The following is a 26,416-nucleotide window of genomic DNA, read 5'->3' on the forward strand; positions in this document are numbered from 1 at the left end:
CCTTAACTTGAGGGAGAGTTCAGTTTTATTACTGAAGTGTAACATTTAGGGCCTTCATTCAATGTAGGCCCTGGACAATCATTGAGGACTTCTATGCTGACTGGCCAATCAAATTTTGTCTTTCCTTAAGCCACATGGACTCGAAGAAATGTTCTCCACTCTCAGGATTCTTTGCCCCATCTGTACTCAGCAAAGGTGGCAGAGGTTCCAATGTGTCAAGTGTGACTTCTTCGGGATTCCCCCCAAACCCCTACCCTTCAGTCCTGGGTACTGTCCTTGGATTTTCTCAAGGTTATGCTCTTATCTCTTGAGTCACAGCATCATTTCTGGCTTTTTCTGTGTATGTGGTACTGAGGAATCAAAACCAGGGATTCATGCATGCTAGGCAAACACTCTACCACTAAGCCGCATTCCCAGCCCTCCCAACTCTTTGTGGAAGTCTATTGGTTTTAAAACTGATAATGCTAAGAAAATGCAATGTATAGAGGTAAAAGAAAAATCACTCAATAAGAAAATATAACTAAAGAACATTTATTTACTTTGCACTAAGACTTTATCTGAGTACATAACTAAATTGTTACCACCCCGCCCCATCTTAAAGGGTTAGTATGTGAATGTTATAAAGTAGATAGGAACAGTTTGAAGGACTGGAACCAACATTAACTGACAATGAACAACTTTCATCTAAATCATCATAAAAATGTTTAAGTAAAAAAGAAAGAAAAAAAGATACAATGAGGGCTTTCAATCGAAAAAATCCTCATAGTTCATCTAATACATTCGATCTTGGCTAGAATGTAACAAAATGAAAACAGCATCACTGTAATAAAAACTCCTACTATAGCACATTGTACACACCTGTGTTCCAAGCCTACCCCCTGTGCCCTAATGCTTCCAACTCAATTATTTCCCAGCCTGTTGGGCCTGCCGACGAAGGAGCACGTAGATCTTCTCTTTGATCCAATCTTTGTTATAAGGCTGGTATGTCTGGGTGTCAGCTCGGTAACTGGGAAACAGAAAAATAAGCAAAGTTATAGTAGTTAATTGTTGTCATGTTTAGAGCCCCAGTTTACAATGGGCAAAAGATTATTGATATGAACATTTCTACATATGGCCTACATTAAAATAATAGGAGGGGCTGGGAGTTTGGCTTGGTGGTAGAGTGCTTGCCTATCAGGCAAGAAGACCTGGATTTGATTACTTGGTACCACATACATAGACAAGTCACAGTGGTACTGTGAGCAAGTGGTAGATGCTAGCTTTGAGGAAAAAGCCTAAGGACAGTGCTCAGGCCCTGAGTTCAAGCCCCAGGACTGGCCAAAAAAAAAAAAAGGAAAAATTGCAGACACAGCTCCTGAAGATGCCAATATGAACTTTAGATAATGTAGTCTAATCTTATAGCGCAGAAATAAACCAAGGCCTAGAACTCTTTAGTCACTATTTCCTATCTACTCAACAGTTTGACTAGAAACCATGTGTTCTTTCTCCCACGCAGTTTCTATTTTCATAGTTCTTTTACAGATTACAAAACAAAAACCAAACATTAGTACCAACTTTAGACTGGCTAAATTGATTTTGAATTAACCAATCTTGAATAAATAACAGTTATTTATGGAAGAGAATTATCAGAACATATAGCAAGAGTAAATACACTTATTATATAACATAACATGGAATCATAACCTTTTTATATACAATTAAAAACAAAAACAGGCCGGGCGCCATGGCCATGCCTGTAATCCTAGTTACTCAGGAGGCTGAGATCTGAGGATCTCGGTTCAAAGCCAGCCTGGGCACTAAAGAATGTGATACTCTTATATCCAATCAATCACTAGAAAACAGGAAGAGGGGCTGTGGCTCAGGGGCAGGGTGGTAGCCTGCAGCTTAAGAGCTCAAGGTTAGCACCCAGGCTCAGGGACAGTGCTTAGGCTCAGATGATCAACAAAAAAACATAACCAAAAACCTCACATAGCAAACTCTAAAACATTTTTTTTTGGGGGGGGTGTCAGTTCTGGGGCTTGAACTCAGGGCCTAGGGCGCTATCCCTGAGCTTCTTTTACTCAAGGTTAACACTAGAGCCACAGCACCAGTTCTGGCTTTTTCTGTATATTTGGTACTGAGGAATTGGACCCAGGGCTTCATGCATACTCAGCAAGCTCTCTATCACTAAGTTACCTTCCTAGCCCTCCAAAACATCTCTTATCAAAAGAGAAGGGAACCAAGCATTCACTGGTGGCTCAGGCCTGTAATCCTAGCTACTCAGGAGACTGAGATTAGAGGACCACTATTCAAAACTACCTTGGCAGAAAAGGTTGTGAGACTTTTCTTTCCAATGAGTCGCCAAACAGTCCTAAGTGGAGTTGGCTCAAATAGACCTGAGTGGGAGGGGGAGGGGGGAAGGAGGGAGGAAACAAAGCTCAGGGATAGTGTCCAAGCCTCAGGAAGTGAGGGGTGGGGGATGTGCAGGGTAGGAAGAAGAGACTGTGGAGGTGGGCACCAAGAGTCCGACTGTTCACTTAATAGCCAGTCACTATAGGAATTTATCTTTATAGGACTCAAAACAGAGAAACCTTCCATCTATCCTAAAACTAAAACCTAGCTGGTTAAGTAATATAGTCTCTTTTTGGAACCTCCAACTAAAGCATAGCATTAAAAAGCAGACTAAACCACCAGCTATTGCACAAATATACAGCACATATTACAACATTTGTAAGCTGTGTGCATGCAACTACTTGGTGAGAACACCTGCACAGCATCCAAGAAAGGTCAAAGATATAGTCTGCTTTTATAGTTCCATCTAGTTTGCCTAGAGACACCTAAGAGTTGTCTCATATTTATCAATGATTGTTTCACTGCTGCCCAGTTTTTATCTTTTATGTTCTAAGCAAAAATAAGAAAGTATGATAAGTGAAACAATGTAACAGCTAAGTGATGCTGGGTGAGGAAAACACTCTTGATGCCACCATGGTCCTTGTTGTGTGTCAGAAATCCAGATGGCAATTTTGGCAAGAGAATCAAACTCCAAAGTAGAAATGCTTTATATAATTAACATGCTATTTTCCCCAAGAATGGTAAGATTAAAAGCATGTTTATCAAAAATGCACAAGCTTTCCATTTTACAAAATGCTTAACCAAGTAAAAAGTAACATTTAGTTTTTTACTAATAGCCTTTTGTTATGAGAAATATGCTAAAAGGTACAGTACTATCTATTCATGTTTACTTATTAAACAAATACTGATCTTAATTTCAAAAAGTTACAAATCAAACTATAGTATTCATATTAACACTGAAGGAAAAAAAAAAAAAAAGAGAACTGGGCTGGCAGCCTTAGTCCAACCATTCCATTTAGCAATGATTGTCAACTTTTGGGAATCCATCAGTCTGTATGCTCGTTTCTAACTCACGGAATAGTAATACCTTCTTTAAAGGCTATTAACCCACACTTGAAAGTGAGATACTTAAATGTAAGTACATTAGTAAAATTCCTAGCTACTGGGCCCAGAGTTTGGCCTAGTGGTAGAGTGCTTGCCTAGCATGCACGAAGACCCGGGTTCGATTCCTTGGTACCATATACATAGTGGTGCTGAGGCTCAAGTGGTAGAGTGCTAGCCTTGAGGAAAAAGCCCAAGGACAGTGCTCAGGCCCTGAGCCCAAGCCCAATCCTAGCTGTTGGTATCTCACAGCTTTGCTATGGTCATATAAGACCCAAATTGGAAGGTCTGGGCAGACCCTAAACTGTCTTCCCTACCTGCAATAGCTCTCCTTATTACAATAACTGAAGATGAAGACGCCCCCCCCATTCCTGAATAAGGAAAACTTGTACATTCAAAGCACTATTATTGTCTAACAAATTTACATTGTGGGCCAGGAGCATGGCCTGGTGGTGGAGTGCCTGCCTAACATGCATGAAAGCCCTGGGTACTATTCCTCCGTACCACATACACAGAAAAAGCTGGAAGTGGTGCTGTGGCTCGGCTCAAGTAGTAGAGTTCTAGCCTTGAGAAAGCTCAAGGATAGTGCCCAGACCCTGAGTTCAAACCCTAAGACTGGCAAAAATAAAAAAACAAATAAATAAACCAAAATGACCCCCACAAAATTACACTTTATAACTGTAATCCCTCTGTACATTATCATTTTTTCTTTAAGACTTTAAAAACGGTTTTTCTCTTTTAATTTTATTAATTTTATTTATTTTTTGTTTATGTGGCACCGAGGAATCGAACCCCGGTCCTCGTGCATGCTAGGCAAGCACTCTACCAGTAGGCCCAACTCCTGAACCTTTAATACCTTTATAACAATAAGAAGTTAAAAGGGGGTAGGGGGAGAAACACCTCACAGTTCAGGAAATAAAAGCATACTGTAGTTCTAGTTCCTCCTATATTGGTTTTTAGTTTAGACTCTTTTTTGGATTTCAGTGCTAGGGGAACCTGAACCCAGGATCGTGTGTGTGCTAGGCAAGTAATTTACCGTACTAAATTATCATTAACTAGTGGCTCATGCTTGTAAGTCTGGCTTTATAATTTATGATCTATGCGTAAGTAAAACATTAATTACTGTATAGTACATAAAATCCAATGATGAATGTCAAGCACTCAGAAAACTCGCAACACCATAAATCTCATTAGACAGACAAGCAATACAAAAATACAAATGGAGAGATATGGTGGCTAATACTCACACAAGACAGCTGAGATCTGCCAGATCGTCGATGAAATCAAATAACTGACTGATATCATACGTGATCGAGGGGCTGTTGGGATTCATTCTCTTCAGATGTTCTTCATACATTTTACAAACACCTAAGAGAAAAGAAGGAAAAAAAATGCACAAAACCTTACAACTATAAAAGCTTCTACATGAGTGGCACTGCATATTAATACTAACTTTTGTTAGTATTAACCAGTAATTAAAACTTCACAAATTTACTAAAATGTTAGTAACTATATTTTCCTTAATAAAAGGATTACTTCAGACCACTACATATGAAGGACTTTGAAAGTCATTATCTGATGGATCAAAAAATGGTTAAGACAGGCACTGGTGGCTCATGCCTGTAATCCTAATCAGGAGGCTGAGATCTGAGGACCGTGGTTTAAAGCCAGCTCAAGCAGAAAGTCCCTGTGAGACTCCAATTAACCACTCAAAAGCTGAAAGTGGCACCGAGGCTCAAAGTGGTAGAGCTCTAACCTTGAGCATAAGAGCTCAGGGACAGCACCTAGACCATGACTGCCTCCCCACCCCCTCAAAGAAAGGTTAACACTGGGCTATACAGGCAGACTACCTGACCATCAAGGCAGGCCCAAGGTCTGCTTCTGGGAAGTTTTTTTTTTTGCCAGTCCTGGGCTTGAGCTCAGGACCTGAGCACTGTCCTTGGACTTTCTCAAGGCTTGAACTCTACCTCTTGAGCCTCAGCACCATTTCCAGCTTTTTTCTATGTATGTAGTACCGAGGAGTTGAACCCAGGTCTTCGTGCATGCTAGGCCAGCACTCTACCACTAGGCCAACTCCCAGCCCCTTGGGAAGTTTTTTTTTGCGGCAGTACTAAGGATTGAAGTCAGGGCTTTAAGAGTACCAGGTATGCCTTAGTCCTTTTGCTTTGGATATAAATGAATCGAGATCCTATTATCTTTGCCTCAGGGGTAGCTGGACACACATATAGTATATGTACCATTGTACCACTTGTTTCTTACTAGGAGGTTTCAGTAAATTCTATAAACATAAAGCATATAAAGAAAAATACCACACTGGAATATGCGTAGCAAATAAAAACTTTCTATTCCACCTTCAAATTTCATGAACAAGAAATAAATTCAGCCTAAGAAAGGAATAAAGTTCCTAGGAATAAATTTAACAAAAGAAGCATAAGACTTACACACTGAAAATTACAAGATGTCACTGAAAGTAAAAACTATATCCATGGACTGGAGTACAACATTAGGATGATAATGCACACACTCTCCTCTAATCACCTCTACACTTCAACGCAATCTGTATTAAAATCTGAACTACTGGGCTAGGACACGACTCAAATATCAAAGGATTTGTGTACTAAGTGTGAGGCTCTGGATTCATTCACCCATACTTAGAGAAGAAAAAAGCAAATAAAAGAGGGAAACATCACCAGCTTTACAGAAATCATGAAATCTGAGTTGCTTGCACAAACTATTAAGCTAATCTAAAATGTGAGGTAGAAACACAAGAGACTCAGGATAACCAATATAACTTGGAAAAGAACACTTCCCCACTTACCACAAAACTACTGTATTCAAAATAGTGATAATGGCTTTATAACAGGCAGATAGTGATCAATAGAACAGAAACAAGAGTCCATATTTATGGTCAATTGCTTTCCTGCAGGTGCTATGTCGATTGAAAAGCTACACAAATGAAATATATACCCTGTATTTTCAAAATGTATGATTGTATGTTATAGTTTTATATCACATATACTATGCTATTACAATATTATTGTGTTGTATTGCACATATATTTATTCAAAATGTAACTAATAAAAATAATTGCCAAGGCTGTAATAACTTCAGAAAAAACACAAGCATTAAGTTTTGTGACCCCAGATAAGGTGTGTACATTGTGCTGAGACACCAAATATATATCAGCCACAAAAGAAAAAAAAAAATTGAATTCAGAGCTGCTCTAAACTTTTCTGCTCAAGGCTAATACTATACCATTTGAGCCACAGTTCCACTTCAAGCTTGTTGGTGGCTAATTGGAGGTAAGTCTCACAGGCTGTCCTGCCTGCACTGGCTTCAAGTCATGGTCATTAAAGAGAACTGCAGGAGTAAAATGTAGATATGACAAACTAGGTAAGAACTATGTTAAAGGGCCGGGAGTTTGGCCTAGTGGTTAAAGTGCTTGCCTAGCATGCATGAAGACCCGGGTTCGATTCCTCGGTACCACATACATAGAAAAAAGCTGGAAGTGGTGCTGACGCTCAAGTGGTAGAGCTCTAGCCTTGAGAAAATCCAAGGACAGTGCTCAGGCCCTGAGCTCAAGCCCAGGACTGGCAAAAAAAAAAAAGGACTATGTTAAAGTAGGGCTGAGTAATGACAAGTAAGCATTGCGGCAGACTGGATTTGAGAGGGTAAGAAAGCCCCTTGATCTCTAAAACTGGAGTAGAATTTGACAGCTTCTTCAAAGGAATTATACCTGCTATCTAGAAGCCATCTCTAATTACAAGTAGTTTTTGTTTTCATAGGCATAGAATCATTTTTCTACACATACCAATTTTAAGTTTGACCCAGTTAGTTTCGAATAATTAACAGTTTTAGAATCATGGCCTACAGCACAATGAAACTAATCTTTACAGAAAAAAATGAGGAATGAATAACTGCTGAGATGCACCACATAACTGGTGAACCAGATATAAAAATCAGCATAAGAAATGTATGAGGTCCAGTCTATAAGTTTACCCAGCAAAGGCAAATTAAGGGCTAATAGTTGCCTTCAGCTTATCAAATGTAGAATAAATTATGTTGATTTGTTTTCATTCTCTAACCTTTGAGATAACTTTTTATTTTCTAACACTGATGGGCTATAACCAAATTTAAATAGCTTCTAAGGCTTATTTCTTTGTTTAATAGGAAGATTAATTAATGGGTTCAGAAGACCATCCCCAAGCTCTGTCGTAACAATCTTACAGTGTTGGAGTTTAATGACTATCTGTCCAATACAACAAAGCAACATTAAGAAATAACTGAATGAGGTGGGCCCTGGAGGCTCATGCCTGTAATCCTAGCTACTCAGGAAGCTGAGATCTGAGGATTGCAGTTCAAAGCCAGCTCTGGCAGGAAAGTTCATGAGACTCCAATTAACCACCAAAAAACCAGAAGTGGTGCTGTGGCTCAAGGGGTAGGGTGGGTAGCCTTGAGGTGAAGAGTTCAGGGACAACACCGAGACCCAGAGTTCAAGTCTTATCACTGAGGGGAGGGAGGAAAGAAATAATTGAACCATAATTGATTATATAGTGAAGCTTGATTTAAATAGTAGAGTAACCCTGGTGCTAGTGCCTTATGCCTGTAATTCTAGCTATGCAGGAGGATGAGTTCTGATTTTTCTAGTTTGAAGCCAGCTCAGATAGACCTAAGCATGAATGTGAGGCCCCAATTCTAGCAACAGAATACAATACAAATGGTAAAATAACATTTGTAGTATATTTGAATTTATGAACTAGCCAACGAATGGGGTACACTCTATTTATTCTTCCTGCTTAAACTAACAATTCAAGAAATCTAGAGTAAAAAATAAACCCAGATCCTAAACAAGACACATTTTTAGAGTGTATGGAGGTGAGAGCTGCAATGATTTCTTCCTCTTGATTCGTGTTAAGACTCACCTTCCATGCATTCATTCACAGATTCATAGTCAGCATAAGTTCTGCCTTCTGGCCTCTTGGTAGGCTGTACCAGCAAAATGGTGTGAGACTGAAGAAGAAAAAGTAATTTGAGAAATTCACAGCATGATATATGGAGACTCAATAATGACTAACTTGTTAGAATATTATTTTTTAGCAGCTGAATTTACAACTCTCCTGGTAAGGCATCTATAGACTCTGGTCCTTAATGTGGCTCATAGCTGTAATTTAGGAGGCTGAGATCTGAGGATCGTGGTTCGAAGCCAGCCTGGGCAGAAAAGTCCCTGTGAGACTAATATCTGCAATAAACTACTAGAAGCAGCCTGAAGTGGCACTATGGCTTAAGTTATAGAGTGCTAGCTTTGAGCACAAAGAAGCCTAGGGACAGTGCTCAGGACCTGAGTTCAAGCCCTAGGACGGTCAACACTAAACAAAACAAACATCAAAGCATTAATATATACTGGAAATATTACCCTAAAAATCATGTAGAGTTAGGTATGGTAAAACATCTGTAATTACAGCACTTGGGAGTGGAGCCTGGTCTGGAATATAACGTGAATTAGATAAACCCCATCTCAAATTAAAATTCAAAAAAGGGAGGAGAATAGGAGGATATAACCAGTGGCACACTGTTTGCCTAGCAAGTACACTAGATCCTAGAAGTCCAATCATTGTTATTGGTTAATAGATGCCTTGAGAGCTATTTTATATGTTACTCATTTTTCAATACTACAATCATAAAACATGGCTAGTCTTATCACAAGATGTGTAAATACATTGAACAAGCATAGTATCTTCCATCCTTATCAGGGAGGCATGTTTTTGTTGGTCAGTCAATTTCAGGGTTTCTAAGCCTCCATACCACTTTACTTTGAAGTAAATGGTTCATTGGCGCTATATTTTATGCACTGAAGGATGTTTAGTAGCACCACTGGCCAGTACCCACTAAATGCCACTATCTTCCTCCCCTCAAGTTTGTGGTAATAAAATATGCCTACAGTTGCTAAATGTTATATGTGAGAGTGAAGTCACTGGTCTCTTGAAACTGTAACCCCAACCCCATTTGTTTCATTTCGTTGGTTAAGTGATAACATGATGCAACTCCACTGTAAATCCAATCCTCAATCAACTATTTACAATTTATTTTATTTTGTAGTACTAGATTTTGGGCCTAAGAAAGAAAATTTCAACCAGGCACTACCTGTAAATCCTAGCTACTCAGGAGGCTGGTATCTGAAAATCACTGTTCAAAGTCAACCTGGGTAAGAAAGTCTGTGAAACTCTATCTCCAATTAACTACCAGAACACTGGAAATGGAGCTGTGGCTCAAATGGTAGAACACTAGCCTCGAGCACAAAGCCTAAAGAACAGTGTCTAAGCCCTACATTCAAGCCCAGGACTGGCACTAAAAAGAAGTAAATTGATAACAGGATCCCCAAACTCTTGAAATTATCCAGTTTCTATCAACAAACGGGTACAGAAATGGCTGATACTTAGGACTTGCTGAATAAACAGACAATAGCTTTGTGGTGTATGTGTGTGTGTGTTTTGTAGTTCTGAGGCTTGAACTCAGAACCTGAGCACTGTTCCTGGCTCAGAAAACAATCTCATAGGAACAAACACTAGCATTCTTTGAACAAGCCTTGCCCTAAATTTATACCATTTTATTCTAGTACAAACTAAGGTCTAATCTTTTGAAGAGTAACATGAAAAGTTATAAAGTAGTTTTTCACATCTTGCCTTAAAATGAACTTATTGGTGAAGTTTGCTATTTTCAATAGTTGCTGCCCAAAGGATTAAAAACTACTAGAGATGGAATATGACATTAAAATCAACTGTAGCCAAAAATGACTATTGCTTTTAAATGGTGGCGCTTCCCTGTTACCAAATGTATGTGTATCCCTGAGCCCCCTTTTGCTCAAGACTAGAGCTCTATCACCTGAGCCACCGCTCTACTTTTGGCTTATTTTGGGGTAATTATTGGAAGTAAGTGTCTCAGGGACTTTTTCTGCCCAGGTTGGCTTCAAACTGTGATTCTCAGCTCTCAGCTCATTCTCTAGGCTCAGGGCCTAGGTACTGTTCCTGAGCGTTTTTTGCTCACTGTACCATTTGGTCCACAGCTCAGCTCCCTGCTTTCTGGGCGTCTCTTGGACTTCCTGTCTGAGCTGCCTTTGAACTATGATACCCACATCTCATCCTCCGGAGTAGCTAGGATTAGACGTGAGCCCCCGGATTTACTTTTTTTTTTGCCAGTCCTGGGCTTGGGCTCAGGGCCTGAGCACTGTCCTTGGACTTTCTCAAGGCTAGAGCTCTACCGCTTGAGCCTCAGCACCACTTCCGGCTTTTTTCTATGCATGTGGTACCGAGGACTCGAACCCGGGTCTTCGTGCATGCTAGGCAAGCACTTTAACCACTAGGCTAAACTCCCGGCCCCTGCTTTTTTTTTTTTTTTAGACAAATAATACAAAACGAATCATCCACCTCACTCTCACCACGCTCCGTCTCGGAGCCTGGCTCCCGAATCGAGCCTGTCGTCCCCGAACCCCGTCCCGAGAGAACGCAAGTACAAGACGTGAAGAGGACCGGGGGCTGAAGGGAACGCCAAGCGAGGACCCTGACAAAGAGGAAAAGTACTTTCCACCGACCCAACTTCTGAAGGGAAAGCGCGCCGTCCGCGCCTTCCCCCACCAAGCCGCCAGCCGCCGAGCGCTCTCCGTAGAGAGAAGAGAGCGCTCCCGGACGCCAGCCTCGTGCCCGCGCAGCCGCACAAGCGAGCGCAGCCCGCGCGGCCTACAGCCAGGCCCCGAGCCTCCAAGGCGGGAAGGGGAAGGGGCGACCTACGAGCCCAAGGAACGACACCCAGCACGCTCGCGACGGGTCTTGAGGGGTGAGAGGGAGAAGAGGCCCACCGAGGCCTCCGACAGCCGCGAAAGACTTCCTCACCATCGCGCCAAATGTTTCACCGCTGCTCCCGCTGCTGCCGCCAACACCGCCGCCGCACACGAGCTCAGCTACAACGCCGCCAACAGCCAATCCCCGCGAGAGGAGCCGCCGGAAGTGGTGGGAAGAGCGACCCCGGAGAGCCTTTTCCAGACCATAGAGACGCGCACACATCCGGTAGCTAGAGCGGCGACTGACTCCGTTTCGGCCATCTTCGAGAAGGGCAAGACACGTCCTTCAGGGACCACGTGGAAGCTTTAGGAAGACTCCTTCGCCTCAAGACGCTGCCCTTAGTACTGGAAGCTGTCAGACGTGCGACTGAAGCGATCACAAGCCGAGGCTCGTGCCCGTTATCTTTTGTTAGCCCTACTAAAAATGGCGGCAACCTAAGACTCCCGCCGCACGGGCCGGCGGTAACCCGGACGAGCCCTTCCACGGAGGGGGCGGGACACAATCCGGAAGTCGGTGTAATGAAGAGGTGCCACTTGGCGGCCATGGCCGCTGTGGTCTCGGCGTCTCGGGGTCGAGGCCCGGAGGAGGGGAGTACGGTGGGCAGCCTCGGGTCTCGGGCAGGGACAGCTCGGCGTCCGCTGTGCCGCTGAATCTCCGGGACTCGTCGTTTAGGGACCTGCAGGACGGCGTTGCCCCTTCTAAGACTGGGAGGGAACTCGGCCGGGGCCGGTGGGCTGGTTCCTTCCCGAGGGGGGCGGATCACTGGCGTGGCCGCCCCTGGGCCAGCCGGGGTGAGAGGACGCGCGGGTTCGCTCGGGTTTCCTCCTTCCCCGCGGCTCCCGGACACATTGGCTGTGCATGTGGAAGGGGGGGGTGCCGGGGGCGTGCCGTGGGCCGTGGTCCCGTCCTCACCCCCACGATTGAGGAAAATCACGCCGGGCGCCCTTTAACCCACGAGGAGCGAGTGACTGCCATCTTCTAGGAACCCACGGGCTCTTGCACCGAAGCCACTGTCGACAGCAACAGAAGCGTGGGAGGAGGCAGCTGTTTCCAAGTGCGTGCGAGAGCCTCGGCCTCTGCACACCCCCGCGGTGGGAGGCGGAAACCACCGGAACCCGCACACCTTTGGGAGCCACTGGAACTTTGAAGTCTGGAGGCGGTGCGGTGACTACGGGAGTGCAGGATGGATGATTTCATCTCCATTAGTCTGCTGTCTCTGTCCATGCTGGTGGGATGTTACGTGGCTGGGATCATCCCTTTGGCTGTGAATTTCTCAGAGGTAAGAAATTCTCCATTTTCCTGTCGATGCCACCAAATTGTGGTATTTGTAAGGGGAAGCCACTTCTCTGGTTAAATCTCAGCGCCAAAGGGCTCATTAAGGAGAAGAGTATTTTAAAGATACAGAACATTGAGCCATGGAAACAAACTTGGTACTCTTCGCTGGAAGTCGTAACTGGGGAGGGTGGCGGATCCTTCTGCTTGAAGAACCTGGAGTATTCTGAATCCCTCCCGAAATGCCGTACAGTGCTTGCTTAGCATAAGTAGGCCTTTTTTTTTTTTCTTTTTTTTGGCCAGTCCTCGGCTTGAGCTCAGGGCCTGAGCACTGTCCTTGGACTTTCTCAAGGCTAGAGCTCTACCACTTGAGTCTCAGCATCACTTCTGGCTTTTTTCTATGTATGTGGTACCAATGAATCGAACCCTGGTCTTCATGCATGCTAGGCAAGCACTTTAACCACTAGGCCAAACTCCCGGCCGGCCTTTGTTTTTGTTTGCTTGCTTGCTTGCTTTTTTTGGTGCTGAATATTAAAACCCAACACATAGCAGTGACAACCACATAAACACAAACTGAAATTCAGGTAGGACACTGATTTGGGCAAATTTATGAAGTACATTAGAATCAAAGCTGCTTTTTAAAATTGAGATTTTTTTCTGACTCAGCAGTTCTTAATCACAATGTTCGTTGTAGCAAAAGTATGTGACCATGTTCAAGGTAGCCAATAGAGAAATCCAACTCACAGACTTACTTTGTAGAGTAGCAACACGCTTAGTCGTTTTTTTTTTTTTTTCTTTCTTACTGTTTTTCCCTGTGTACTTTGAAGGTAACAGTGGGTTGAGTTGGGTGGCAGCTGATTGTCACAGTCCTCCTTGGCACATGAACTCTACTTCTCTTCTGAGTTACTTCTCTCCCTTGTGCTTAGTGAGCCTGCTGTTTTCCTTTAACAAAAGGAATATCTTATAACTACATTAGAATTGGATTGATGTTTGTGTGGCTTGGGCTGATTTGCATATTTAAAGACTTGAATTGAGGCAACACTAATAAAAGAGTTATCATTAATTCAAATTAAGCAACCATAACTTATATTTTGAAGTGATGTCTTGCTGAGTTGCCAGTCTGATGAGGAACTGCTGGGCTTAAGGGATTCTCCCATCTCAGACCCTGGAGTAGCTAGGACTGAAGGTGCACTCTGTTAAAACTTTTCATTTTTAAATAGTGTTTATAAGTTTCCAGTTTCAGCATTTTCTTAATATGATCTTGAGTGGTTATTGAAATATGCAGATATGTACTATTTCACTTCAAGCAAATCTGTTATTAATCAGGACATTTATAAAGATAGTTGGTATACATATACTTTGTGTCTTTCTAGCTGATGGCCAGGTGATCTTTTTCAGTTATTGGTCTTGAAATTCCATAAATAGACATCCTTCTCTTTCTCTCTCCTTTTCATTCTGTTTGTACTGTGGTTTAAATTTGGGTGGTGCTGTTGGTAGGTGGCACTCTGTTTCTTGAACAATGCTCAATCTCTTTTGCCTGTAGGTCATTTTTTAGGTAGGGTCTGGCTTTTTGCCTGGGCTGGCCCTGAACTACTGTCCTCCTACCTGTATGTCCCAGGTAATTGTCATTACAGGTGCATGCTACTACGTTCAGTATATTTGTGTTTCTTGCTAATATTTTGCCCAGGTTGGCCTGAAATGGCAATCATTCTGATCTTCATTCCCCCCCCCCCCATTAGCTAGGATTGCAAATAGGAATCACTAAGATAGAACTTGGCTGGAGTTTTCATCTGCTAGGAATGAAACATCTTTTTTAGGCAAGTTACACTATTATTGTAGATCAGTGTGTCATGAAACTAACAAGATGGTAAGTTTGTAAAAGTAAATGTTGTTCATTGAGACTGTAAAGCACAATTTCTACCCTTAGGAAATAGGTCCCCAAACTTCTACACTGGCTAGCAACTTTGCTTTTTAAGGAAGTCTAGCTTTTCTTACTGGTGAGTTTTAACTATAAATATGAGATGAGCCAGGCGTTGGTGGCTCATGCCTGTAATTAGCTATTCAGGAGTCTGAAATATGAGGATCATGATTGAAAATCTCAGCCCAGGCATAGAAGTCTGTGAGATACTTACCACAGTTTAACACCAGAAAAATGGGGAGAGAGCTGTAACTTGAAGGGATAGAATGCTAGTCTTGAGCATAAAAGCTCAGGACAGTGCTCAGATCATGAATTCAAATCCCATGGATTGACAAAAAAATAAATAACTATGAGAAGAGTATCAGGCAAATCTATTTTATTTTACCACTCATTCTCATTTATATGAAAAAGTATGTTTTTTATTCAGGTTCTTAAGCTTGTTACTGTTTTGTCATTTATATTTTTAAAAATTTCAGAGCAATTTTTAAAAATTGCATAATCAATGACACATTAATTAGGGTTGTGATTAGTATTTAGAAACAAATTAAAGTCAAGTAATTGGAAATTGCTATGGCAAAGTTTACCTTCTGTATCTGCTGGTTAAGATGTGTAAGGCATTGATTTTCCTTTCACTTTGTCCCATATTCCACTTCACAAACCAAGCCACCTCTCTTCATGCTTTCGTGGCATTCTTCTTTGTCCTTTGCCCTGGCCAACTGGACCTTCGTGCCTAAACAATTTATTTTAAAAAAAAGGGGGTGGTGGTGCTGAGAGTTTGGCCTCGTGGTAGAGTGCCTGCCTAGCATGCACGAAGACCCAGGTTCGATTCCTCGGTACCACATACATAGGAAAAAGCCGGAAGTGGTGCTGAGGCTCAAGTGGTAGAGCTCTAGCCTTGAGAAATCCCGAGGACAAAGCTCAGTCCCTAAGCTAAAGCCCAAGGCTGGTCAAAAAAAAAAAAAGAAAGAAAAAAAACTCTGTGAAATACAATTGTGTAACTATGGTAATATATAACTAGTGCTAAATATTTTTAGCCTGTGGGAAGGAGAAAATCTAAATTTGCAATGGAGACCAAAGCATGCTTTCAGTAAAGGAGGTCGTGTCTGGTAAAGGACTTGGACACACAGGTTTAGTACTATCTCATGCTTTTCCCATTCAGTTGCTAATGAGCAATTTTCTTTGTTCTTGATAGTGCTGCTGCAGAAATAGGTTTGGAACCTATGTAACCTAGTATGATGCTTAATTTTTCATTTATTAAAACAGCATACGTCCATAAATGAAAATAGTGTTATTGTCAAGGTGATTTTAGAGTTTAATATGACTAATACTATATGCATATCAAAAGAAACCGAGTCAGTGAAGTTCACAGTAATTATGACATTTAGGGGGCAAGGATTATAGATACAAGGCACCAGTGCTCAGCTCAGGAACATCTTTTTTTTTTTTTTTTGCCAGTCCTGGGCTTGAGCTCAGGGCCTGAGCACTGTCCTTGAACTTTCTCAAGACTAGCACTCTACCACTTGAGCCTCAGCACCACTTCTCGCTTTTTTCTGTGTATATGGTACTGAGGAATCAAACCTGGGTCTTTGTGCATGCTAGGCAAGCATTCTACCACTAGACCAAACTCCCATCCCAGGAACATCTTTAACATGGGTAAAATTTTACTTTTCACAGTTCTCAGGCCTTGTGCTAAGTCAGCATAGGAGAAACTTGGAATTCTGAAGGTAAACTAGCCCCAAATACTGAAACTTAAGAAAAAAAGAGCTGAATGTCTTAGACATATGCCCTTTAACCTGCTAAGTTGGAATCTGAAAGAGGTTCCATTTTGAACTATTCAAAATTCATTGCAAACTTGACATCTTTACAATTTAATGAGCTCTAAATTGTGCAGTTTATTCCACTGTAAAATGGCATCGTTTTTTAGGGAAGTTGTGAAATGGGCTCAGACTGTTACTGTATGTGACATTTTTTTTGGGGGGGGTGGTCATGGGGCTTGAACTCTGGGCCTGGCTGTTGTCCCTGAGCTTGTCGGCTGCTTGAGCCACAGTGCCATTTCTGGTTTTCTGATGGTTAATTGGAGATAAGAGTTTCACAGACTTTTTGTGCCCAGGCTGGCTTTGAACCATGATCTTCAGATCTCAGTCTCCTGAGTAGCAAGGATTGCAGGTGTGAGCCACTGGTGCCCAGCTTTGTGTGTGACAATTTTTACTGACTGTATTAGAAGAATTTAGAGATGAAACTTTCTTTTTGTTTGTTTGTTTGTTTTTGCCAGTTCTGGGGCTTGAACTCAGGACCTGGGCACTCTGACTAAACACTTTTTGACTCAAGGCTAGCACTCTACCATTTGAGCTCCAGCACCAATTCTGGCTTTTTCTGTTTATGGGGTACTGAGGAATTGAACCCAGGGCTTCATATATTCTAGGCAAGCACTCTACCACTAACCCACATTCCCAGTCCAGACCTTAATTGAATTTAGAGGCAAGACTTTCTTATCAATTATACTGATGAAATTTAAAGTGTATTACAGCTCAGTTAGGAATTTCAGGTAACAAATAATAGTGCTGAGGTCAGTACTTTTTGAAACCTATGACAGATCCAGGAATAGCAACACATGACTCTAATCTCAGCTACAGGAAGTGGAGATAGGAGAATCAGTGTCCAAGGCCACTCTGGGGTAAGCATGAAAGACTGAAAAACTAATGCTTTTGTTCAAATGGCAGAATGTTTGTTGGCCCTGAGTTCAATTCCTAATACTTCCCAAACCAAACTGTGATAGAATTATAGAAACCTCTACCAGAAGTAGTACTATATATGCCTGTAATCCTAGCACTCTAGTTCTAGAGGCAGGAGATGGAGTTTGAGGCCAGCCTCAGCTTCTTAGCAAGTTTGGGGCTAGTGTGGGCTACGGACACACACACACACACACACACACATACGATGAAGGAAAAATAAATATTGGTAGTACTTTTCATAGAGAAATTAACAATCCAGAAACCTCATTAATCTAAAGGATCAAAAAAGTATTTTATTTGCTCTTTGTATTTCTTGATTCTTACTTGACTCCTGTTTATCTTTTTATGTAATTTTAGTTGGCTAGTATACCACTTAACAATGTATTACCTCTTGCTCCAAATTCATCCTTCATTCACTATTCTGCAAAAGGTGCATCTAGGCCCTTTAAATATCTTTCTTCTGCCAGCTGGCAGGGTACTGGTGAGAAATTGTAAGAGGAAGGATTTTCTTCTCTTGGTTCTGGCCTGCTTGCTTAGCAAGTTTCTAGGAAGTATCTCCAGCCACCCATTGTAGCATAGCAGCCTCCCCTACTCCTTTGTCCAATTTCAGCAGGACACCCAGCTTCCAGAGTGCTGTCTCCTGCATTGAGCATTCTTTTGCTGTCCAGGAGGTTTCCTATAGCCCAGCTCCTGTCCTCTAGGCATCTTTTCATACCCTGGCCCATTCTCCTATCTCTTATACACACACCTGTCCAACTTTGAGCAGGCAGCAGTCCCATTGACACCCCACTTGGGTGTTTGTTTTTGTTTTTTTTTGCCAGTCCTGGAGCTTGAACTCAGGGCCTGAGCACTGTCCTTGGACTTTCTCTTCTGCCACTTGCGCTACCGCGCCACTTCAGGCTTTTCTACATATATAGTCCCGAGAAATCAAACCCAGGTCTTTGTGCATGCTAGGCAAGCACTCCACCACTAGGCTAAACTCCTGGCCCTTGGGTGGTTTTATAGGAGAGTTTGAGGTACGAACAGCATTGCTAGAAGTTCTTCAGTCATCCTTTTGATCACAACCATGCTACTCAGGAGGCCCAGGCCAGCTTCAAACTTGGATTCTCTGTCTCAGCCTCTTGAGTAGTTAGGATTATAGTTGTGAATCACCAGCACTTGGCTTAAAGTTAGTCTTAATTAAACTTCCTTGTTGAAATTACTTTATGGTTTCCTTGTCCTGGTTGGACCTTGACTGATAGCTAGGTAATTGGTCATAAAATAACCAGTGAATCATTGCTGGAAAAAGATAAAACGGCTCAGCCTGAGCACAGTGACCTGTAGTCTCAGCTACACTGAGGTCTGTGGTAGAATATCACTTGAGCCCAAGAGTTTGGCACTAGCCTAGTCAACATAGAACACATCTTTAAAAGAAAAGAAAAATTAAAAGATGAGGCTAGATGGTCGCATCACTTGTAATTCTAGCACTGAGGAGGCAGAGGTAGAAGGATTGAATCCATCCCTAGATCAGCTGGACTTAGATTGCTAGTAAAACCAAGTCTAAGACTAGCTTGGTCTTAGCATAGTAAAAAAAAAAAAAAAAAATCCTTCAAGAGGGATGGAAGAAGAACGTAGAGTTGATTTGATTGTATGCAGCACTGAGGAGACTAAAAAGATTTCTTGCTATTGGTTTGCATTTTCCTAGTCTAATTCATAGCAAGCTGATCTCAAAGTTCCTGTATCAGGGAGATTGTCTGATTCTCTAATAAATGACAAATCGCTGACCTTGCCATTTGTACACAAATTCCCAGAGTGAGCAGCTTTTGATTTACTACAAATATGTACAGCGTACATAGGGATTCTTGCCTTAAAGAGTGTAAACTTGACTTGCTGATTTGTTTTTTTGTTTTTAAAGCACATGTTTAGAATAAAAATCCTCTATTGTTTAAAAAAAAGGGATGGAGGAAGGAAGGAGAGAAGGAAGGCATGAGGGGAAAGGGGAAGGGATGGAACCAAGTGCCTTAGTCTCATAGTAATGAGAATTAAGACTACCTGCTGTTTGACAGTTCCAGCCCTGATAGTGTCAAAGCCTCCTATTTCTCCAGAACTGGAAATCTGCATTTTTTGTGAAATCTGAATTATAATTCATGCATTATTATATCACTGTGTATCAGGCAACATATGTTTGAATTGCCAGTGTGGAAGCTCTGGCAGGACTGTTGGGTGTCTGAGCTGTTTGCACAGCAACAGGCTAGGAGTATGGGAACTGGAAGAGATCAGTTGCCACTCACTAAGCATAAAGAGGAGAATTGAAGCATTCTACATTTGTACAAACCCCAAAAGCACAGTTGCTTAAAAGCAGTAAAGGAGAACAGATCTCCAAGTTCACATTAGGGATGTTGTGCTCTTAAGCACAGGAGAATAATGGATAGTAGCTTTACTGGGAACCCATATGTCAAAACCTTGAAAAGGAAGACTTTGTAGATGAAGAAACTGAACCTTAAGGTTTAGTAAGTTCAAGGCCATTATGTATTCAGCCTCAAATTAGCCGTTTATTTGACAAAAGCCTGGTTATATATATATAATAAAAGTAGTTTTTCTGGAAAACGTTTAAAATTTGGTAATGTGTAAAAAACCAAAATCATTGATTTCTCTACTTTCCAGTTAAAAACTCTAGTAACATTTTCCTTTCCAGCTTTTTGTTTGCATTTTTAACTTGGATGATTAAGTGACATAGAAGTACTTTTACATTCTCCCATTTACCTGGTGATGAATCTTAAGCATTTTCCTTTGATATAAATTTGTTCTAGGCATTTTTTTGGTATAACTACTATATTGTATGTTAGCCCAGCTCCACTATACTACCTGTTTACTCTTTTATTTGACATTGTTCACCAACTAGTACATATTATAATAAGTGCTGGATAAAAGCCTGAGGCTTGAAAGTGGCTCAGAGATCACAGGTCACACAGACCACACTAGACAGCAAAGAAAATTGTGCCCGAGAAAACACTAAGAAACAAAACACTAAATATACATAAGGTATGTATATTATACACATATAAAAACAAAACTCCATTATACAGTTTTGCTTCTTGAATACTTCTTGTATTTGCTTCTTGCATTTTAAAGTACCTTCATTCCATGAATTTTTTCATATGCTAAAATGTTTACCATTTAAGTTTTCTTGAGTTTCTTTTTTTCTTTTTTGTCTGTCATGGGGCTTGAACTCTGGACCTGGGCGCTGTCCCTGAGCTCTTCAGCTCAAGGCTACCACCCTACCCCTTGAGCCACAGCCCCACTTCCCCTTTTCTAGTGATTAATTGGCGATAAGAGTCATGTTCTTTAGTGTCCAGGCTAGGGCTGGCTTTGAATGGCAGCGATCCTCAGATCTCAGCCTCCTGAGTAGCTAGGATTATAGGTATGAGCCACCGTCCCTGGCTTCTTGAGATTTTTGCATTTTATTTTATTTTTTTGGTTGGATGTGGGGCTTTTTTTTGGTTGGATGTTTGGTGTTGGGCCTGGGTGCTATCCCTGAGCTCTTGAGCTCAAGCATAGTGCTCTACCACTTTAAGCCACAGCACCACTTCTGGTTGTCTGTTGGTTAATTGGAGATAAGAGTGTCATAGACTTTCATTCCCTTGCTGATTTTGATCTGTGATTCTCAGATCTCAGCCTTCTGAGTAGCTAGGATTACAGACATGAGCCTCTGGTGCCCAGCACATGACAGCTAAAGCTGTGGTCCTATTTCCCACTATTTCACAGAGTGATAGGGACCAAGAATGTTAAGTGTTCCTAAGAAAATGTTTCACATACTGTCAGATTTTTGAAATATATTTTTCAAATAAATGAACATGACTGTTTATTCTTACCAACATTGATTATTTGTTTTTAGAATGTTACTAATTCAAGAGTAAAATGTGTTTTTCTGAATTCAATTTGTGCATTTCAATTGGACTCATGTTACAGATGCAGTATTTATTGCCAGTGTTTCCGGGATTCTTTCCCAGTGGTTTTCTGCTTGGTTTGCTTTTGTAGTCATGTAAAAGAATCTTTTCAGAATTCCTACTTATTTATTGGTCCTGGGGTTTAAATCCAGGGCCTCTTGAATGCTAGGCAAGCCATATCCTCAGCCCTATTTTTAAAATTTCTTTTATGTTAAAAAAAAACCCAAAAAAACCAAAACAACAAAAAAAAAGTGTTCTGAGCTGGGCAAGGTGGCTCACGCCTATAATCCTAGCTAGTCTGGAGGCTGAGAGTTGAGGATCAAGGTTTAAAGCCAGCCTGGGCACTAAGGGACCTGAGACTCTTATCTCCAATTAGAACATCATCAGAAAACTGGAAGTGGGGCTGCGGCTTAAGGATAGGGTGGTATCCTTGAGCTGAACAGCTAGGGAACAACGCCCAGGCTGAGTTCAAGCCCCATGACCCACAAAAACAAACAAACAAAAGCAATGTTCTGTAAAAAGAAAAACAAATCTTTTTAGAGATTAGAAAAAGTGATATTAATAAAGCAGTTAGTTGTCACTAGTTCTTAGGAAGATGCTAAGTAATCTTTATGTCAGTTGAATAGGGAAGGGGAAAGCTTACTGGCCAAATAGCTGCCCGTGTAGCCTAGGGCACTGTGACCTAGGTATATAGGTGTGTTTGTTTACTTTTCCAGTGAAGGTGTTTAGAGGCCTTTGCACTTGTAGCTGATGATGTTAAAGATGATTCATTTACTCAGAACTGAGGGTGCTGATACCCTGTTGCTATGTGGTAATCCTGATGGGATCACCTTCCTACAGAGGACTTACCTAGCATGACACAGTTGCTGTTTAGAGCCAGGAAGCATAGGTGTCTGATCTTCAAGTCCTAACTAGAATAAAAGTTCAGACCTGAGTTTCCTTCATTTGTTACTACATTTCTACGTTTGTTAACAGCAAATATAGTAGCTAAATTAATATTAGATAATATCTTTTTGAAAGTTAGCAAGAATGTGGAGAAAGTATTACCTCAACAAGAGTAATTCCATATCTGATGATATTTGACTCTTCAATCTTAAGATTTTAAAGGAATTGGCCTTGTAATAAGAGATGCATCTTTGATTTTTTTTTTTGCTGTAGTTAATGCTTTAAATACTAAAATGGGCATGAATACAAGGATTGTGATAAGCTGTTTTCTATATTAAAAGTTTTTAAGCCCAGCACTGGTAGCTTATGTCTATTGTTGTACCCGAATTTCTAGAACCCCAAAAAGACCACCAGAGACCACAGCCAAAGCTAAAAAGCAGGGGTTCGTTTATTTTCGAGTCCGGACTCGGGCCTCTGCATACCAACAGCCAGCAACGCTGAAAGGCCCTGAGCAAGAACTTTACACCGCTTTTAAAGGAGAATCACAACCACTGGTCAAATTAGAACTCAGGTGTCTAACCGCTGAGTACCAAGCTGTTACCACCTGGGGTTCAAGTACATGGGCCCTAAACAAGGGGGCAAGGGGTCATTCCCAGAACTTGGAACAATCTTGGCACAACACTATAATCCTAGCCACTTAGGAGGTTGAGGTCTGAGGATCAGGGTTCAAAGACAGGAAAGTTTATGAGACTCTTTAACTCCAATTAAACAACAGCATTTGAGCTGTGGCTCAAATAGTAGAGGGCTAACCTTGAGCACAAAAGCTAAAGGAAAACACCCAGGCTCAGTGCTCAAGCCCTAGGACTAGCACAAAAAAAGGGGGGAGGGAAGCTTTTAAAATTATTGACCTATTTTTAGTTTAACCAAGTAATTCGTTGTGTATTTCTCTGTAATACCAGTCCTGGGGAGTAAACTCAGGGCCTGGGCACTGCCCTTGGGCTTTCCTCAAGGTTAGAGCTCTACCACTTGAGCCACAACACCACTTCCGGCTTTTCTATATATGTGGTATAGGCCAAACTCCCGGACTTAAGAAAAATCATTTTAACTACCTTGATGCCTGCCATCACAATTAGACTGTCTTCAAAGCTTTGTGCTGACAGCTAATGGCACCGAGTACAAGCTGTTGTTTTAATTAATCCAGCTGGTTGATCCTTTGGCTCAGTCAGCTAGAACTGTGAAGTTCTAAAATGAAGTAACATAAAACGAATGGCACTGCACAGTTTATGCCTCTCTTGAGGAAATATTTCATTATTCTGACAGAAACTGTTGCTTGGGGAACTCTCCTTCCATCTTGAACTACACTTGGAATTTGTAGTCTTTCATTTAAGTGTACCCTTTTAGTGATTTACCATAAGCAGAGGAGAGAAGCTGTCAGCATTTTGTTACCTTTGATAAACAGAGATGTAATTTGAGATTGAGTCCCAAGTTGGGAAGTGTGTGAAGGAATACAGCCACACGTGTACCTGAGCCACAGCTCTAGGCTGGGATGAATGAGACTGAGTCAGAAATGATTTAGATAGTTCAGATGTTTGTTTTCAGATAAAAATTGAAAATGCAATCCATGGTAGTGATGCTTTTTTTTTTTTTTTTTTTAACTTGTAGCACTTCATTTCAGTAGATGTGTTGGTCACCATCAAGAGGGCTCAGACATTTATCAAGCTGATATCTTACAGCACCATTCTTGTATTGCTGTGCTGAAGGTTGAAACTGACTGAACAGATTTTGTGATTGCTGGTAAAGATGTCATAGAATATATGTGTATTAATGAGACAAGAGACGATGTTTCTTCATATTTCCTGTGGAAGTGTCTGATTATGGTTCATTTCTAAACATGTATATACTCCATGGGCCAAGTCATAAATTTGAAATCAACTGAAAAATAAATCTTGATATAATTACACTTGTGAAGAGTATTAGGACTGTCTCTACTTTGTTCATAAATTAGTTAATATCAGTGCCAATGAAATGACAGGTCCCATGTCTCCAGTGTCTTCTGAGATATTGGGTATTTAATTCAGTCTTTAATTTTTTTTCTAATTTTTTCTTGTTACTGAGTTTAAACTCAAGGCCTCATACTCACTTGGCTTGCGTGCTCTGTGGTTGCTCTGCCACCCTTAGCCCCTTTTCTTTCATTAAGTGTGTGGGGAAATCTCTTATGTGCCAGATACTAGGCAAGCAGATGCTTGAACCACATACCCAGCCTCCATCATTTCATTAAAGAAAAGTTCACTAATACAATAAAGTAGGTAAGACTTACTGTCAAAATAAAGAATAATCCTGGGCTGGGAGTTTGGCCTAGTGGTAGAGTGCTTGCTGAGCATGCATGAAGACCTGAGTTTGATTGGTACCACATACATAGAAAAAGCCAAAAGTGGTGCTGTGGCTCAAGTGATAGAGCTCTACCCTTCTCCTAAGGAGAATGCCCAGTCCCTGAGTTCAGGCACCTTGGACTGGAGAGAGAGTGAGCGAGTGAGTAAGAGAGAATATGAGATGAGCTATCAATCTGGGTAACAGTGGCTCTTACCTGTGAGCCTACTTCTCAGGACAGTGAGGTCTGAGAATCCTGGTTTGAAGGCAGCCCAGGCTGACAAATCCTAGAGACTTTTGTCTTCAGTTAACCAGCAAAAAGCTGGAAGTATAGGTGTAACTCAATAGCTCAAGTGATAGAGTGCTAGCCTTGGGCAAGAAAGCTAAGTCAGAGCATGAGGTCTGAGTCCAAGCCCCTGTACCAACATAAATATGAAAAGAAATGAGCTATCATAGAGTTACCATACAAGTCTATGTGAAAGAAGTGGAAGGAATGAGAAAAATCAGTAGCCAAAGATGAGAAGTAATTTGCCAAGACTCCATGGTAAGGCTATTCATTGGTAAGGCATGAAAGTACATCTTGTTGAGACCTTATAACAGTATAAAACAAGGGTCAGGCATGATGGCTTATGCATGTAATCTTAATTACACAGAGGGTAGAGGTCCAGCGGATTGTGATTTGTGCCAGCTCAGGCCCAACAGTTTGCCAAACTTTGTGTCAACCAAAACCAACATCAATGCAAACTTAACTTGTCCATGATGACATGCACATCTGTCATCCCATCTATGTGGGAAGTAGAAATAGGGTTATAGTGTGTGCCAGCCCAGGCATAAATATGAGCTCACATCTCAAAAGAACAAAACAAAAAACCTAAAGAAAAAAGGAATAGGGATCATTGCTTAAGTGGTAGAGTACCTGCTAGCAAGTTCATGTCCTTAGTTCAAGTTCCATTACTGAAGTTAAAAACAAAACAGGTCAGATGTGGTATGGTGCATGCTTGTAATCCCAGCTAGTTGAGAGGCAGAAATCTGGAAGATCATGTTTGAGGCCAATATAGGTAAAATGTTAACAATCAAAAAGCTGGGTGTGTACATGTTTATAATCCTAACTGCACAGGTAGAAGTAGGAACTATCTCAGTGCAAGTCAGTAGGCAAAAAATGTAAGCCTGAAAAATAACCAGAGTGCAAAGGGCTGAGGATGTGGTTTATGTACTCAAGTACTTGCCTAGAAATGCAAGATCCTGAGTTCAAACCTAAGTATCAACAAAGGCCAAACCAAAATAAAATAAATAAATAAGCTAATTAGGCATCCCAGACTCACAGTTGGTAGTTCAGTAGACTACAAGAGGGAATATAGCTTAGTTTTATTATCTTCAGAAACTGAAATTGAAAAATGAACGTAAAATATATTATTAAATTATTGAAACATTGTTTTAAGTAACATCTGTAATTACCGCCGTATAGTATTTGTTCATTTTGTTTTGTGGTACTAGTGATCCAACCATGGAACAACTGTACTGTTGCCTTAATATTTTTTATTACTATAAAGGGGATATACAGAAGGATTACAGTTTCGTAAGTCAGTTATTGAGTACATTTCTTTTTGGACAGTGTATGTCATCACTTCCTTTACCTTTCCAGCTTTTCCCTCCCATTCTCACCCATATGTTGTACAGCTCATTTTCAACATAGTGTCCAGTGAGTACCACTGCTGCTTTTGTTCATTGTTCCTCTATTTCTGTGCTCCCCACCCCCTCTCAAAGATAACAAAATAAACAGACAAAAAAAGAAAACAAGTCTGGCATCAGTGGCTCCTGCCTGTTAAGTCTAGCTACTCAGGAAGCTGAGATCTGATGATTGCAGTTTGAAGCCAGGGCAGACAAGTTCATGAGATTCTTATTTCCAGTTAATCACAGAAAAAAGCTGGAAGCAGAGCTATGGATCAAGTGACAGAGTGCTAGTCTTGAACAAAAGACATACAGCAGTAGTGCCCTGAGTGCTTTCACACCTGTGCCTTCACACTTTTTGAGTAGTAAGTCTAATAAATTACC

At 41.3% G+C, this 26,416-nt stretch overlaps 2 protein-coding genes across 4 annotated transcripts in view; one reads left to right on the plus strand and one right to left on the minus strand.

The window, feature by feature from the left end:
- Window positions 1-515: 515 nt before the first annotated feature.
- Window positions 516-11,501, minus strand: Erh (ERH mRNA splicing and mitosis factor). Its single transcript, XM_090344360.1, has 4 exons — window positions 11,316-11,501; window positions 8,355-8,442; window positions 4,680-4,800; window positions 516-1,006 (listed from the first exon to the last, which is right to left on the minus strand). Exons 1-4 carry the CDS (start codon window positions 11,484-11,486, stop codon window positions 904-906), a joined length of 483 nt encoding a protein of 160 aa, XP_090200486.1. The 5' UTR covers window positions 11,487-11,501; the 3' UTR covers window positions 516-903.
- Slc39a9 (solute carrier family 39 member 9) overlaps window positions 11,471-26,416 on the plus strand; it is a 44,556-nt gene continuing 29,610 nt past the window's right edge. For all 3 annotated transcript variants that reach the window (XM_090344357.1, XM_090344358.1, XM_090344359.1), the window contains exon 1: window positions 11,471-12,543. In XM_090344357.1, coding sequence (XP_090200483.1) covers window positions 12,448-12,543 — 96 coding nt within the window. In that variant the 5' untranslated portion in view covers window positions 11,471-12,447. The remainder of the gene's footprint in view (window positions 12,544-26,416) is intronic.

The sequence above is a fragment of the Megascapheus bottae genome, chromosome 14 (assembly GCF_031878675.1).
Source record: "Megascapheus bottae isolate mThoBot1 chromosome 14, mThoBot2.hap1, whole genome shotgun sequence".
NCBI classification, from domain to species: Eukaryota; Metazoa; Chordata; class Mammalia; order Rodentia; family Geomyidae; genus Megascapheus; species Megascapheus bottae.